Source organism: Coccinella septempunctata, chromosome 6, assembly GCF_907165205.1.
Source record: "Coccinella septempunctata chromosome 6, icCocSept1.1, whole genome shotgun sequence".
NCBI lineage: Eukaryota > Metazoa > Arthropoda > Insecta > Coleoptera > Coccinellidae > Coccinella > Coccinella septempunctata.
In genome coordinates, this window is record NC_058194.1 from 22,324,855 (window position 1) to 22,343,533 (window position 18,679).

Below are 18,679 nucleotides of genomic sequence, written 5' to 3' on the forward strand. Positions count from 1 at the left end.
TTATTTTCTGGATTTCATGTTCGAGAATGAAACCTGATATACCTAATATGAAGAGTGTAAGAAATGAAAGGCCATATAGAATCCTCATGATCGTTTAATTAACACATAATTTACAACTAATGATGGGCCCTATGTACAAGTCTGTATCTTCGACTCAAACAGTCTCATTCATTACAAAAAGGGACAACAGTGTTCGATGAAACGGTTGTTACTATAATTCCTAACTCACTCTGTATAAATCGATCGAGCATTACTCTACCCAATCAATGCTCCTGACAGCAGAAAAAAGTGAGTAAGGATAATACAAGGAGATATTTCAGATCGAATCAGTTTCTTCAAGAAAGTATATTATTTACATAATCGTTATCTTCCTGAAAATCTCCATCGGAATAATTTCTTTAATTCACATCATATTACCTAGATTGTCTCAATAAATACATTATATACATTCATGATCTGGAATGAATTAAAAAATGATCGAAACTGAACCTTAACTGTTCATAGTATCTATCGCTAGATGTTCAGATTCAAGACTCAGGAAATTTACAAAAATATCTCTTCTCCATACTACGAACAGGAAAAATTTTTCTCCTGGAGAAAAATGAAATGAAAGTTCAACAGGCTACATGTTCAAAATAAATCATTCACAAGAATGGGGAGGCTATTTTACATTATATTACACCCTGGATAGTATGAAAGACGTGGCTACAAGAAGTGACGTCAACATAGGGTGGAAGAATGTTGATATTGACAAACTGCCACCGTTTGCAGAACGCAGTGAATAATCATTAATACTGCTTAGGTTTTCTTCAGCACTCACTTTGCTTGGATTGCTCCGTAGTCTTAGGTCTGTGGAAAAAAAAATGTGCAGAAAATGAATCATTTCACGAATACCTGACAGAGATAGAACATATTCTGGACATCTCATTATAATGGAAATTGGTCAAATATTTGACTAGAAAAAGAACACTGAGCTGCTACAGCCTAGACATTTATTTATAGCACGGTTATAAAAGAAAAGATATGAAAATGAAGATGTGGATATATATTCACCTTTCCCTTTCTCCGTGACTGCAGGTTCGGATATTTCGTTGCTGCTTTGGGCTGAGCTTAATTCTTTTAAACGGGTACGCTGCTTGCCGACAGCTGCAAAGAAAAATGTGCATAATTTACTATTTTGTTTTGCTTTGTTTCAGCTTGTGTTTCGTATTTAATATCTAGAAAGGAAGCTGTTCAATGTCTCGTAAAATGCGAGTCTTTATAGCCGAACCACGAATATAAAAGCAGCAGTATCGTGTGTGAGGGAACGCATTCTTATTATTCCACCCATAAAATTTATCTCTCATCTTTTCCGAACCCGTTGTTTCATCGTCAAGTTCCCCTAAGGGAACTGAATAAAAAGTCCTAAAAATCATTAACATCGCTACGAAATGACACATACGAGAGAAATCCAAAGTTTGCCGATTTTTCATCGAAGATGAAGTAGAACAACGTAGTTTATTTAGCCACATTAATTGGCATAGAGATCTAGAAGTTTTGTATAACTGGTTTCTCTGAAAATTCCGCTGGAAAAAAGGAAGAAAATCCGATTTTCAACATCGGAGAAGGTTCATCGAAGAATAAAATTGCGGGTAAAAAAATGCATGGTCAACAACGTACCTTTGTCTAAAACTAGTTTAACAGGGGCTGGCGTTGTAGTTGTTGTAGTCCTCACTGTTGAAGGAGAAGGTATATCTGAAACAAAAAATCAAATTTGAAGTATTCATACAGTTTTTTCATGATCTTTTTCATAGTTTCATTAGTTAAATGTGTGTGCTGATTTCGTGTAGATCCTCAAATTTAAAGATCAGCTATATTTCAATAATATTATTCATATACAAGGTGATTCACTGCCAAATGAGCGGAAGGTAAGTAAGGTGAGTCTGGATAACCTTTTTTAAAGGATCTATTTCTTTCTATATTCAAGATACGCAGTGTTTTATTGATTTTGCCAATTTCTTCAATTACCCATAACTTTCAAATCACTCTATATATTTTGATGATATTCAGTACGTTCATTCTCTGGAACAATTTGTTCCTAGTGACGAAATAACTGATGTTTTTTTCAGGTCCGGCTTAGCTAAATCTGATAAATAATAGTGAACCAAAAAAACACATTGTAGGTCAAAATTCGTTATCTATATTTGATATGACATTCGGATAAAGGAGAAAAATTAAAGGGAACAAGGTAGTGTTCGTAGTCTCCCATGTGATTTTAATACTCAATAAACCTAGTCAAATCTGAATTTTTAGACAACACAGTAACCTAATTTTTTGGGTCACAATCTTTTAATTTTAAATATGTCATGTTCAGTTGTCCTTTTTGTAGACTTCAAGGGTTAAGTACTAGAGAACCTTTGGGTGAATCTCCCCTTTAGATTTCTACATTCATGTCATTCTTATGATTGTTTATGATCCCCTTAATTGCGTCGTTGATATGATTTTTATATATTTCTGAAGTTTTAGTTTTTACCATTTTGAATGTACCTAATTTGTTGTTGCGATACCTTTACTTACTCGCCGACAATTGCGATAGTTTCCTAGACGGGAAAACCCTGATGATCGTCTTGTTTTAGACCGAAAGCGCTTGGTTTTTGACATAAATAAATTAAATACCACACCGTAGTACTCCTGATCGATTTATTTAATAATGAATAAAGACATTCATTTATCATATAGAGTCTATATTTTCCATCTAGAATCTTCACAGCTGCAATTGTGGTAAGAGTATTTCAGTTTGAAATAATAGTGTTTTTTTTATCTTAGAAGAATGTTTTATGTTTATCAGTTCTATCCAGATTGCATCTAGGTTCCCAGAATTTGTTTCAGTATTCAATTTAGAAATATCAGATAATAAAAGAAAACCTTCAATTCATTGGAGTTTTAAGATTCTTCAAAGAATTATTATCAAACAAAAAATACTTCAAACTTTTGTGGATATTTTTTCGATTTCATATTATTCTGAATTGATTTTTCAACCACAATGAGTTTTTTCTAATCGGTAACCAAAATAGACTTGGAATCCTAACATTGCGACCCATGATGACTCTAAGTCTACACACTAGATATTGAATAGAGTGATATCCCGAACCGCATCAATCAAATCTATCCCTTTATTGGGTATTTATAATATCTAACGATACAAGAGATCGCTGCAACTACGCCAGTTACCTCAAATTTCGTTCCTTCTGGTAAATTGAGCGAAAATCTCAGAATATCCTTTTATGCCTAGGTTCACGGAAATACGCCGTCATTTTTTAGTGGAAAGGAAAAAGGATTACGCTGAGGGTTCTTTGAGGGACATTCAATGATTTCCCAGAGGATGTGAATCATGCAGGTGGTAAATGAAGCAAGTCTTGGTTTGAAAAATTCGTAACATTCATTTTCAATGGTGTTTCGGCATTGGTATGAAAATTATATGTTTCATTCAGGCTGTGAATCGTGAAAATAGACGCAGTGAAAAAACGCTGTGAATTTCAGACATTGGTTCATTATTTCTACAGTTCCTCCCACCAATTCTAGTTAAAATATGATCTTGAGAAAGACACTGAAAAGAAAGCTTCATTCCCCTATTGAATAACTCATCTAAAAGTGGAAGTCTATAGAAATCGTTGCGCTAAGTAGGTATTTATCATAGGTATATCTATTGCTTGTTCATGATGTTGATGTGAGAAATATCCACAAGTAGATTTTTACAATAAAAAAACATGATCATATTCATATATATCATATTTCAATGGTAAATAATTCAATGTATACTAAAATAATAAACTCATGATAATGAAGAGGAAGAGGAACTGTCCAAAGTGATAATAACTCATTTTTTATATTAATCTCTGATGTGGAAAGAAGGTATTATAGAATAGAGTTGCAAGAAAATAAAGAAGATATGAGTAATCCACCTGTCTAGAAGGAAATCCAAAATCCAACCTCACTTCACCAGTGGCAATCAAATACACTGCGCAAAAAAATTAACGCACATTCTGAAAATCTCAATTTCAATGAAAGTTAACTCTACATTGACTTCATAACTTATTTTTTATGTTCTCTCGGGAAGGTTTTGAACGAAACAAGACACATTAAATGGAAGAAAAATTCAGGCTTTCACCGAATCTTATGTGAAAGAAGAGAAATGAACAATTTTCAAAATAATGAAATGCTGATAAGTGATTTAATACTTGGTATTTCCACCCCTTGCGTTAATTACAGCTCGGCAACGATGGTTCATACTCAAAATGAGTGATTTTAAAATGTTCTGATCTAATCCTTCCCAGATTTCTCCGAGTTGGATTCCTAAGTCATTAAGAGTAGCTGGATGATTTTCTGAACTTCTCAGCCTTCTATTGAGGTTGTCCCAAACCTGCTCAATCGGATTGAGATCTGGACTTCTTGCTGACCATTCCATTCGAAAGACTTCAACCTCTTCAAGGTATTCCTGAACGATGCGCGCACGATGGGGTCTGGCATTATCGTCCATAAAAATGAAATTTTCACCAATGTATGGGGCAAATGGCACTACATGCTCTTCAAGAATGTTCCTTATATACTTATCAGCATTCATAGCTCCATTATCAACGACCACTAGGTCTGTGCGAGCAGTCAAAGATATTCCACCCCATACCATAATCGATCCTCCCCCGAAACCAGTAGTATTCAGGAAATTGCACTGAGCATATCTTTCATGTGGACGTCTGTATACAAGGAAACGTCGATCACAATGGTAGAGGCAGAATCTAGACTCATCTGTGAAGAGAACACTTTCCCAATCGGCCTCTTCCCAATGGATATGCTCTCTCGCAAAATTCAAACGCGCCCTTCGATGGGCTGGGGTAAGAGCTGGGCTTCTTGCCGCGAGACGAGGCCTTAAATCATATTCTCTGCGGCGATTTCTTATTTTCTGAGTGCTAATTTGCACCTCATGAGTTTGCTCAAGCTGAATTTGAAGGAGGCGAGCGGTTACAAACCGTTGTCTCAACGAAGAAACGAAGTAACGTTCTTGAATGGCAGTTGTTACCCGTGGTCTACCCTGTCCTGGTCTTCGGACATTCATACCTGTCTCCCTGAATCGCTGCAACATTCTGGACACACTTGTATGGGAAACTCCAAACCTTTCTGCAATTCTTGTGTATGTCCACCCTTCTTCTCGCAAAACTACCGCTTGGGCACATTCCTCTTGGGCAAATTGCGTGTTTCGCGTTGCATAGCAATCGAGTGTAGAAAATCAAACTATTGATCACTAGAATTGATCGAGAACAACTGATTTTAGAATGGAGCCAATACATTCAAAATCTGATAATATCATCTTTTTTTATTCCTGCTGGGAAAAAATATCTGTATGAAGAAAACCGTTGAAAGTGGATAACATATGCATGCATAATTCTGATAAAAATAATTATCATTGAGAACACCTTCCGTTGTAGAATAAATTTAAGATTTCCATAATGTGCGTTAACTTTTTTGCGCAGTGTATTTGAAGAGTTAGTGTTTTGACAAATTCATGAGCCCATTTCCTTTTGAGTTCAATTTATCAGTGCAATCAAAACTTCCACATCGCCAAAGTCCATACTATCAAATACTCCAAGTCATTCACTCCGTTGATGGTACGACCATCAGCGTTTCGTCGAATCGTATAGATCTATGTTTTCCACCTCATGTAGGATAAATCGAACGGAAGCAGATATTTCCCGAAGAATCCACGATTACCAAGGTCCATCGGAAGCCATTCTGGGAGATGAACGGCAAATGTATTTAAGTTTTTGTCCGCCAAAGTTCCCGATGTTTCGCATTCATCACAATGAACCTTTTAACCGTATTTGCCCTGGGGAGAAACAATTAAAAATTCAATCAGTTTCCACGAGCTTGATTGCTTTCAGCCAAGACGCGTTGCTCTAGTTGAAGACTATCAATTGAGGGCGTAGAAAATAGTTGTTTTTATTGAATGGTTTATCGGTGTACTGGTGAAATGGTTAAACTTGTTGATATCTCTTCGCTATACCTCTATATATAAATATCTATCTGAGAGGATATTTGCTACCTAAGAAAAACGATAATAAAGTAGAAGCCCGACAGAGATTAGAGATCTGAAACTTGAAACAGGCACTCGTTTACGTGAAATTCACTCCTGAAATATTTTTTTCCGCCGACCTCTTAATAATAGCACTGTTTAACGTACACGATATTAGCTGTTAATGAACCCTTTTATTGGTTAATTTCCTATTAATGTATTATTGTCATGGGTAATAAAACATAGAAGTATTCAGCAGCTTCCCAAATAATTATTTTATTTGTATGTGGCATTTATTTTCGTAGTACCTAGCGGGTGAATTGAGAAGAGATGAATTGTGGAGGTTGCAGAAAAATTATGATGGTTAGAGAGAAATCAATATGTCTATGTACTACTACTCCAGCTTCCACCAGCTACACATATTCTTTAACAGATATTTTAAGGAACGATATCAATGTGATTTACTCAAAATGTCACAACTCGAATATGCACTCTAAGGACTTCTCGAATTGTTCAATCGCCCGCATAAATGTCAACATTCCGATATGAACATAGAAAATTTAGAAGGTGTCAAATTTGACTAGGTATCGATAGAAAACTTTTGCAATCAATTCAAAATGTGGTCGACTGAAAAATCTTGTAATCAACTAGTTTATGAATTGAGCGATTAATGATCTCGAACATTGAAATATCTCAATCATTAATCGCTTTCATAAATAACCTAGTTGATTAAATAACTATTTCTCAATTATTGTACAAACATCAAAAACTTTTATGGAGTTCGTTATTTTTGAGTTAATAAGAAATCGTATATTTCAAAACTATAAATATGTCTACAGTTTTATTCCTAATTTGGGAATGTACTATCTGTTCCACGTAAGAGGGTGACTAGATTTTGATACTTACTCATTGAGCAAGCGTGTGAACCATCAATATGTTAGTATTTTTCACAGGCTATCCAAATAGGGCATCGAAAAGACTATCGAACAGAGGCATGGATAGTTGATAAGAAAAACTCATTCTCCAAAATAAAATCATTCTGTAGATTCGAATGTTTTAGGGTTTTCTTATTGTTTTTTGGTTGTAAACCACATTCCTCATACGATCAACCTATATTTTTTGAGAAACAATGCATGGAAATTTGCAAAGTTCGGTATATCCCCAAATATTCAACACATTGTCAAATGCAGTTTGTTACCAACCTCAAAAAATTTTGATCCTTTAATATCATCATGTGTGTCAGAATCCTTTTTAATAATAATGAGGGATCGGAGTAGTTCCCTAAAGAGAACTAGTTATTAATTTTCGGCCAAACTGTCTGACGAATTATCATTTATATCAACCAAATTTCCACGTCTCATGCAAATATGGGAGGCACCCTCCTCTTTATGACTAATAATTTCGTGAAAAAATATGAATGCATTAAGCTTATGTCTGGAATATTTTATGTAGATATAACTTTTGTTATAACCATAGCCATAAAAGGGAATATCTGATGGTGGAAGCAAATTATTCAAGGGGGACTGTAGCTGTTTGCATGAAAATACGTATTCAGAACGGATAAATTAAAGTTTTTTCTTGAAGTCCATACAATGGCCAATGTTGAAAACCAACTGATCTATTCAGACGAAATATGCACGGAAAAGGATGCAGCTTTCGAAAAAAATGCTGAATAGCATTGAAATTTCTACAGAGTGGGCCGATGAAAATGAAACAGCGGTATTTCAAAAGACGCTTACTCCCTGACGCACAGAACCTGCGAAGGCAATAGAAATTCCATACAATTTCATGATATGTAATTGATGAAAACTAGACCCACAAGTTTCGAAGCGATCTGACAGTAGTCGGTCTTTTCCAAGGTCAAAGGAAATAACGACAGTGATTGGCAACAGAAACTGCAACTTCTAAAACTTTTTCTTGACGTTACAGGTTCGGTTCTCCAGTGAGTAAAATCCCTTAGGACCAAGTAAAAGTGATCAACTAGGATAATTTTTTTTTAATTTTTTTGGAAATACTGCGGGAATCAATAGTAGTGGAGTTCAGGTCCTGTATGTTCTGATTAAGAAAAAGCTACTGATTGCCTTGGTAGAAAATCTAAGCCAAATAGCCGTATGTGAATATCCAATGGCAGTTCAACGTCAACAAACAATGACTTGGCTTACAAAATAGACGAAACAGTGTGCAAATAACATAAGAATAATACGGTTGAGCTTAGAAAAGGAATGTAGAAAGAGCAGTTTCAGTATAGGTTAAAATTGGCGGGAATGGCTGACAGGGATAGTTTCCTCGGTAAAGAAACGATAACAAGACCACACTCCGAGCGAGCAAAGCCATCTACAAGGCCCCTTAAACCTGTCGAATAGCAGGAGTCAGGTATACTTTCCGACCATCAATCTGATAAAGCGAGTTCATAGAATCCGAAATACTAACCCGAATCGAAGAAGTGAAACCATTGTGCGCGATTTTCGGAGACGTATAACATATATCGCCTGTCATTCTCACGTGTCGCCGTCTTTCTACTTGTCACCTGCACACGCGATGCTGGCGCCACCTTCGTTACGGCTGTGAAAGAACATGAAATGCGGCTCAACCATCATCCCACGATGCCTTCCCCCTTATTTTACGCTCCGTCTTCTTTCTTATACACCTGTTATATAGTTCCGTGCCGGTGCTTCATCTCTCAATATCTGCCAAATTGGATTCGAGAGTGGCAAAAATCCTGCTCCTCTGCTCGAAGCAATCAATTCATATTTTCTTCCATGAAAAGTGACAGCCCCAGTATTTTTATGACGAAGTAAGAAAAATGAGTCATGAATATATCAAACTTATGGAATACAATATCGTTATGATATGCAGGTTCGCCAAGAATTGTTTGGAGGCTAGAGGTAGCAAATCTTTGAGTGGAACAAAAATGTATGAACAAAACTAGGCGCGAAATGAAGAAAACAAATATTTTTCCTTTGCTGCCTCCCTAATCTCTTCACGTTAGTATCAAGTGTCTCGCTTTCATTTCAAATTAAAATTCAAAGTTCTTTGTTTGAAGAAGATTGTCTTTACCAGGCCTGTATGTAGTAGTATTAATGATTGCTATGCTGATGAAGAATGACGATTGTTTTATTATTTTTAACAGATAAATAGACAGTTTTCTTGGGTTAAACTGTTGATAAGAGATAATAATAATAAGGGCGAGCGATGGCAACTGAGACATTGGCGTAAAGTAAAATTTTTACACTGAAAAAATTTTTTACTTACGGTACAGTTTTATGGTGCCATCTGTTTCCCCAAGAGAATTCTTGGATACACATTTATAAGAACCATAATCACTCTTATTTACCGAACGTATAGTTAGCTTCATATGAAGTTTGTAGGCATTATTATCCAACGTTTGCTCATATTTGGCACCTGGAAAAACAAGAATACAGTTAGGAAATTATCTACCACTTTAGGATTATGAAAATTTGCAAGAATTCATTGGTGTAGGTAATATTTTTATGATACTACTTCACCCGATTGAATGTTATCTGATGTGTTTCTCAGAATATGTTTTATTTTGTATACTCAAATCTACAATAGTAAATTGAAATATTTGGAAGACTATCCTAGGATAAGTCGAATGAATGGAATCTCAGAATTCAATTTTTTTCGATTGGTTTTCGAAAACACTTTATGAGGAAAATATTCGAAATGAATGTAGATTAAAAATACGCTGGTTTTTCCGAGCAGTACAACATCTTTGCTATGTTCTCTTCGGAAACCTAATAAGGAACTTGGTTGTTTATCATTACGTGTCTAGTATGAGGTTCTTGGGATGCGACATCTTTTGAAATGCCGTGTTCAAGCTCTATGTTACTTAGCAAATTCTACAGGATCCCTATAAACCACTGTAACATTCTAGTAGGCCTGAATTTTGAAAAACTGTGAAATCAATATCATTTAGTAGAGTAATTTGAAGCCAACTGTGATGTTACAATGATTAAAAAACCTGTATATTCGTTATAATTTCGATCATGGAGGGACTTTTTGATTTGGAAGGACTATTGAAATTAAATGATTCTGCTCAATGATTAGTTTTTCAATAACTTCTTATAAAGGTACATAAATAATTTCAGTGTTTCTGAAAGTACCACTTAATCATCAGATTTCTGTGACCTGAAACTAATTTGAGATAATAAGAATGATCACGCCTAAAGGGTGAGGCAATGGATACAATCATAAGGATAAATTCAGATGCATACCACCCGCTGATATGCATATCAACAAGTGTTACAATCTGAATTGAACTAGCCAATTTGCCATCGTCAAGGCCCCAAATGGAGTACGCCCCATCGAAGAAAAGCAGATGCTGACCATGGTTTCGGTCTCATTTGACCTCATCAGAGCAACATAGCTTTTATCTCCGATGGAGAACGTTTGGAATTGATTCAATACTGACAGTAGCTAGCTACTCAGTAGCGCGTGCCAGCTACTCAGTAGCGCGTGCCATTTATTGATGAAAATACAACATCCGGTTACCAAAGTTCAGGGTCCATATTGGAACCATTATTTCAGATTTTATTTCTCGAATTATTTATGTATGGGGAATATTGACAAAATGGAAAAAAATTTACAATGTCCTCCTGGAACGATTCAATCAAAGGTAGCAGTCGAATGTATGTTCTTTTCAGAGAGGACATATGTTCCTCTTTAGAGGCAAAAAAAGGGTTTAGTTGCTATTTAAGTGATCTAAATTTGTACCCTTGATGTTATATTTATTCGACAGAAGAAACACAGAATAGATTTCTGCTTCCTATAGATGCTCTCTAATCTAAGTGACTATAACTAAAGTATTTCAATATCAAATTATAAACAGTTCGTCACGTTTGTCTGAAATAACTCCTTTTCTGTTGTTTTTGTTATCGTCACAGAATTTATCTCTCTTGGACCATCAAAACGGTTAACTTGGTGTATCGAGAAAAATCACCAGGATGAGATTGTAAAGCGAAGAGAGAAAACAGAACGCCTGTATAGTACTGAGGCGGAAAGCCAGAGATTCATTTGGATTCATTCTAGAGACGATTCGAATAAAGAGAGATGTGCGATTGCGAATTCCCAATAGTAAATTCTAACAAGCACCCCGACCTCTCTGATCTGGAAACGAAGTAATTTTTCAAGGACACCACGACAAGAGCTCTTAATGGAAATCATTTCGATTCGACATGTCCGAAAAGCACGAAACGGACCGAAATTGCTAAATCATGGGAACTGCGTGAAATATTCATACTGTGTTGGTGATCGGAACGAGGGCATCTCACATCGGTTTGATAACGGCCATTTGGATCCTTTTATCTGCAGAGTGCGCCCCCAACTTCTTATGTTAGTCATAATGTACGAAATTTTTTTTCCATTACTGAATGATCTGGATCCTCAATGAGGGATTTGGCGCAGGAATCGACATCGATTTGTGATTATATGGCTCGTCGAAGGTTTAGTAGTATTTCGTGACATTGGCGTAACAAATAAATTTTACCCGTAGAAATAATAGACCAATGGTTAATGACATTTTCATATTCTCAAATACTTCTGGCGTTGATGCTAAACGGATCTGTTGAAATTTTTCTCACCAGCTACCTTATTCTCATTCTCTGATGCAGTCACTTTTATCGTTTTTTCTAACTTTCTAACTCAAACGATGGATAGATAGGTATAGGTTAATTGAAAACGGTAAAGCTAACTGTCTATATGCATTTTGATCATTATTTGTAATTTTCACCATTGAAAAAAATCTGTTGCATATTTATGTTAATTCATCGAAAAATGAATTTCCTCAACAAAATGCGAAAAAACCAATAATCTCCCAGGTGACAAGTATCACAGTAATGTTTTCTTGGGATATCTAATAGGGAACTTCGTTATGTGTTATTTTTCTGTAACCTATCTGATACGATATTTGGGATGTGCATCTTTTGTTTCCGAATTATATCCACATTTGGTAAATTTCATGTTCCCATTCCATGATATCCACGTACCATATTCGTAACTTTGTTCTATATTTGCCATGTATTAGTTTAACTAATTTTACCGTTGAGGGCGCTGCAAGACGTAAACAAATATGGACAATTGTGAGGAATGCTATTGACACCGCTATTTTCATTAGTGGATTTGTATTTATTATCATTTGATTTTTTGAGTTTGAGACATTTTTTCAGCTGAATAGTGGATTACCGAAAGTGAAGTGTAGATATTGAACGTTTGATTAGTTATTTGTGGGTCACAGAGATTTTTCAGTGAAATTGTGAAAATTGAAGAGGGAATGCTGTGAATGTCGAACTGTACGTCAATAAATCATTTCTTGTATTATACATATATTATATTTGAATATCTGATGAGCTGCTTGGAGCCGATTAGATAAGTTATTCCTGTATATGCATCTTTGGAGAACAGTTATAAGCCCACCATGATGTAATGAATTCTTTCTGGTGCTATTATTCTTTGCACTAATCTTTTGTCATCAATTTTCTAATCTGGAATTTATGAGAAGGTAGTTTTTGAACATGAGTTCATTCGTTTACATACTTCACAGAGCTTATGTGAGATGTTTCGGACTTTTTTGTTTTTCATCAATGATTGTTGGAAACACACCAATTGAGAACACAAAATTCGAGTTCATTATTGAAGCAACATTATTTATATTGATTTCCAATATTTGATTTCTTTTTGTTCAAGCGATCTCAAGAACGCTTTTGTTTTTCATATCAAATTATTGTATTACGTATATTATATTCAGAACAAATATTTGCATGTTCTATATTCAAACTACTTTATGCTCTCTTCAGAGAGGAGATGTGTTCCTTGTTTTAGGCGGACATAGGAGCATAGTTGCTATATGACTGTTCTATATTTGTGTTGAATGCTATAATCAGGTGACAAAACAAGAAACACTGGATATATTTCTGCAATGTAGCTGCTCTGTAATGTGGTCACCTTGGATTTCACTTATATGCAAAAATTTTTCAAGAAAACCTGACCTATTTGGTAGGAAACATGTCAAAAAAATTATATACAAAAAAAAGTGTTCTGTGAATTCACTTTGTCGTAGAGCGCATTAAGAAAGGCAACAAGAAACAATATTAAACTTCACGTCATAAAAAACTTCTGACATATGTCAGGAATAAGGGAATTTATTTCAGATATATTGAAATGCAGAAGGTAATTCCTTACCACTTTTCATGAACAACATAGATAATGAAACACCAAACGCTAATGAATGTATAATACGTTATACTTTGAGATTGAGATGGATAACCTTAAACTTCAAGGTCTAGACGATTTATCCTACCCCCCTTATATATACACGACAGTTCTGTTCAAGACCTATCCATCTTCTCGTCAGCACACGTCGCACCTTCAAATGAAAACACAATTAATCTTAAACCGAAACAAGGATCCTACTCAAATTTCCAGTTTATTTACACAGCTAATGCCATGCCTGTACACGTTCAACTGGCACCCTTTGTGTACCAGACTCATGCGAAAACAAGGTCCTGTCACAGATCGGATTTTCCTTTATTTGGTTTTCCCTCTAAGGTCCTGAAACTGAAATCATCTGAATTATTGGCCCCAGGGTGTGCTGCGAATTCGCTGTAGTAAGCTTTACTTGATGACACACATAAATTACCTTTAAATACTACGTCCTATATATCCTTCTCTCTAAGCCACCTAACGTTCGATAACGAATGAAAATAAATAGAAGACGTTTAATAAGAGGGTGTTAATTTGAGTAGAATTGAGAGAACATATTTCATCAGAAAAATAAAGAGAGTAAGTCCTGAATATGAGAACATGGACTTGAATTGAATTTGACATTTAGTTAATTGGAGGAAAATCAACCAAATATTGATATACCTTCTGTGACATACAAAATATATCGTATTGAGTGATTTCCGCATCTCATTGCTGAAAAATGAATGTAATAACAGGTATACTTCATTCAAATTTATTTTAGCAGTCGGTTGGCCATGAAATGAGTTTTTGTAACTAGAACGAAGTTAGGTTGGCACTCATGAAATGTCGTTAATGTCATAACGCCGTTGCCACAACTAATATCAATTTCTATTACGAAAATGCCGAAAGTGATTGAAAAAAGAGACAGGGTTTTAGGAAGTGCTATTTAGAATTCAGGTCCGCTCATTCAAATAGTTATACCCTGATATTCTAAAATCCACAATACGTCAAACGGTAGCGAACATATTCAATGTAAGAGAATTTATATAATTTTTCATCTGAATATAAAAGACTTATATTTCAGCTGAATATTTCCACAATCAGAAAGATTGTGAATGAAGAGGATGACAAAGAATTTCCTTATATTGGGAGACCCAAAAAAGTGGTGGCATTTGAGAATTTTATGTTTGAGTGAATTAATGCGAAAAGTTTACTACAGGATTTTCGATAAATGTCATCGGAGAATAAGTTCCCTAAAATGGATTTTTCTATTTTTCATTTGACTTATCCTACACAATGTAAATGTCTTAAGGTACTAATAAATACCTAATTATTATTACTTCATCAATGTATTAAGATGAATAGCCACAAATACGCGCAAGTTGCCCTGTTACTTGTCTATTCATGTGAAATTTTTGTTCAACGGTGAAGTTGCATATCAACTTGAAACTTCCTTCAATTCCTTTTACTTATATTGATGTAAGATGATTTTTGTTGAAGAATTTAACATTCTTTTAATTATCTGTTAATTCCTTCGGGATATACCCATTCCCAACCACTGCATCATATGCATTTCATCTTCGGGTTAATATTTTTGAAATCTACAAATAATATAAGCCAAAGAAGATAAAGAACATTTACTCTCCTCAAGCTAGTGCATATTATGATATTATACTGATCTCTTGTATTTTACATGCAAATAACTGGATTTGGTATGCCTTCAAATATTTTGTATAAACTTCAATTATGTTCGTCACATATTCTCCGACGAGATACGACATTGTGATAAAATACGTAATAACAGAAACTTTTACGTAGAACGGGCAACATAGCGTTGATTTAAAACCCAAAAATGTTTTGACAAGCTTCATAACCCCACATTTTCGTACTATACAGTGTGAAATGTGTCAACCGACTGCTAAAATAATATTGAATGAAGTATAGAAATAAGATTCGTTTGCTCTAGTTCCAATCTTTTATGAATTCTAATCAAGTACAAAGCAACAGAATCAGTTACTTAAATCTTTTAAGGAAAGACTCCTGATCCGTTTTCGCGAAAATAAACCGTTTATTGGACACAGAAAATCAATAAAGAAGACATTCGATAGCGAACTTCGGATACAGTAGATCCTGAAATTGCGAAAACCTAAATAATGAACCGTATCTGGCAAAATTAATGGACAATTGTACTGCAACAAAGAACAGCGTTCACACGTAACATCGAGTTTGTCAGAGAACAAAGCTCACTAACGATTTTTCAGGCAATGAAAAGAATTTATACATAACAATACTCCGAACAGTTCGACGTTCATACTTTATAACTATCAAATTTTCCATCCGTGAAATGTTTTGTTTCGCTAATTGTTTTGGCGTAGAGTGTGTGCAGTATGTTATCGCGATTTCCGGTGTGAATATCTGGAAAGCGAATTTAATTGATTCCGAACCATTGGGTTTTAAATTCGGAAAACAAGCTCTGAATATAAACGAATGATCGTTGAAAAATGTATGACGTTCGATTCCAGTCGGGGTGAAAAATTTATTCGCTCGAGTTCTGATATTTGCAGATGTATGAAGCCTGCTAACTAGAATACTTGAGTGGTTAAATAACTTGTCCTGGCGAAAATTCAGTTTGAGCTTCATACAATCATTAGGTTGCAATTTTTAGAAGAAAAAACAAATATCTATACAGTTACAGCAAAAATTCTATATGAGCTAGAAGGCAATCAGAAATCTTGGTGGTATCCACTATAATTGCAAGTGGTCTATTTATATTTCAACATTTATATTAATTTTTTTGTGATTAATTATCGACCTAGTAACCTGTCAAAAATCACCTCAATTAATTTTTTATAGCATCTTTTTGACCAAATAAGTTCTTTCTAAAGAACAGGCAGATATAATACTGACGTTGTAGGGAAACACCCCCAAAATTCCTTCTGATTGCCTTCTTCCTTACATAGAATCTGCCCAATTTCATTTCTGTAAGTGTTCTGGTTTCTGAGAAAAATGCCAAGAAATGCGAAGATTAGAGAGTAGAAAGATAGGAACGCCCTCAGTGAAAATACATTTGACAATGAGATGGCGCTGAAAACGTATTGTCAATACAGAAAAACAGTTTTCTGTTTTATAATTGAGGGGCGCGATATTGGAATTCTATTCCGCGTATTGAATTTCAATATCGACGTTGTTGAGACCAGAAAACTAACATCCTGAGCGACAAAACAAAAAACTATAGTTTTGTTGTGTGACCAGGATGTTAGTTTTTAACTGAATATTGTTTGGAATCAATTGATATCATTGGAATACGCTGTCGGATATTCTATATCTTCATTTGCAATTGATAAAAAATTTACTAAAATTTTAAATTATGGACAACGGGTAGAGCTTTGACTAGAAGACAAAAGTAGGTATATGTTGATCTGCTATACGTCAAAGGTGTTTTTCCTGTGCAATACATTGTTTAGAATCAATAAACTTAGTTGAATTTGTACAATTTATATCAGAAATTAATATGGACCAATATTCAATATACCATCATAGCAAACACATTTCCGTTACTTACATATTTTCACAGAATTTTAAAACCAAAATTAAAAAAACCTTACCTAGATATACAAGACCTGTATGTTAGCCCGTCAGTATAGTTTATTTTTACTTTTTTCATGATGTCTTTATAGTATGGTCTCTTTTTGACACAATATACAAATTGATTAATGAATGAAAAAAACACAGCAGGTTTAATAAAACTTTGACTTTCCAAACAACAATTTGACACTCGATTCCCAGAACGAAACATTTGCATTTCTGAATATATTGAGCAATTGAGAATCTTTGAATGGGAGTATGAAAGTCATAAATTCAAAACGGCCATCTGAAATCTCACAAGATTTCGCATGTTTCTGCATATGGCCCTCGAATCAATATTCCAACCAGTCTTAGGGTCTTCGAAACACATTTGAAACACAGATGGCGCTCACATAACTTTAGTCGCTTCGTTTCCCATCTTTCTACTCTACAATCTTTGAAGAAATGCTTTTCAGGTGCCATCTTAAGGAGGCTGTATCTAGGCAATGGCTGTTGAAAAAAAAAATAGACGAAAGTCCTACTTGACATGGAATCCATTAAGTTAATTATTCGCAACGGTTCATTTATTCCTTGTATAGTTTATCCGCTATCAAAACCAAATTGTCAATGAAGTGTCAGAAGTTTTTTGAATTTCTTCCCCGTTTTATCAATTTTCTACTGAATAACCACTGGTTTATCTATGGGAGATGATTCCCCAAAATGAGGGTCCTGTAGCGTTCCTCGAACAACTGAAGAATAGAAGAATCATCACTTGGAAGACTGGACCTGGTCGAAAGAGCCTCCCAGTCAAAAGCAAGCTTTGGCTATAATTAATTTGAGTACTGAAGGCATTTCTAACAACGAGGGTGATCCTCCACCAAGATCAGCAGAAGATTTTTGACGCAGAGATGATATTCCTCCCAATGCAATTGAAAAACAAGTTATGTACCTATGATTATTTATTTTTTTTCTTCAGTCATCATCAAGTCTTGGAATAAGTTTGGATGAGGGCTTTATTATTCACTTTCTTTTTTAGTTTTCTGCTCTGTTTCTTTGTTTCAGATATTATTTCGAAATGGAAGGAGGATGAAGAAATTTTTATGTCAATGGAAAGGAAGCCCTTCAGTATTAAAAGCTTATTCTGTAAACAAATTTGTCATCACTACACTACTCACGGGGAGACAGGGTTTTTTTACTGAGGTTTTTCCCTAAGCTCTTGTATCATACTCCGAATTGTATGGTACCCCGTTACACTAACCTTTGCTAAAACTCATACATCTGCTATATTGTTTGATAACTAAAAATGTATTGCTGACATTCAAAAGAATATATATATATATGCAAATTTTAAGGTCAACAAAAAATGTATAGGTTGTCCTTCAGAAAAGATCCTATACCTTATATGCTAATATATAGAAGCTACCGAAAAAATTTTCAAGTAAAATTTGTTCTGCATAAAACATTCTTTTTTCAGTTTATTGTATTTATTTTTTCGAGGAAAGTGAATTATAAAAAAATTCAGGAAAACTGTATTCTTCCATTCATCATCTCCAATAATAATATAAAAACCCTACCCTACAAACAGTGAAGACTCAATAACAGATTGAATCTTAATTGCTCCCAGGAATAAATTGATACAATTCAATTTCAGCTAACTTCAAGATCCCACTTAACACCCGTTCAACAAAAATGATTCATCTAGGACTCGTGATCCTCTCATCCTTATGACTCATATACTGTAACTTAGTTGCAGTATCAGCTATCTCAGATTAATACTCCAAGTAATAATGCAGCTCCAAGACAAGGAACCTGCTTAATTTTACAACCGCAACGTGACCAATATGTGCCTGACTCCGCCTCCCGATTCCTATT

At 34.8% G+C, this 18,679-nt stretch overlaps 1 protein-coding gene across 1 annotated transcript in view; it reads right to left on the reverse strand.

Moving 5' to 3' along the window:
* Positions 1-955: 955 nt before the first annotated feature.
* The window catches only part of LOC123316002 (neurotrimin-like), a 165,537-nt gene continuing 147,813 nt past the window's right edge, over positions 956-18,679 (reverse strand). The window contains exons 7-9 of the mRNA XM_044901912.1: positions 9,296-9,445; positions 1,660-1,734; positions 956-1,146 (exon numbers count right to left, since the gene is read on the reverse strand). Coding sequence (XP_044757847.1) covers positions 956-1,146; positions 1,660-1,734; positions 9,296-9,445 — 416 coding nt within the window. The remainder of the gene's footprint in view (positions 1,147-1,659; positions 1,735-9,295; positions 9,446-18,679) is intronic.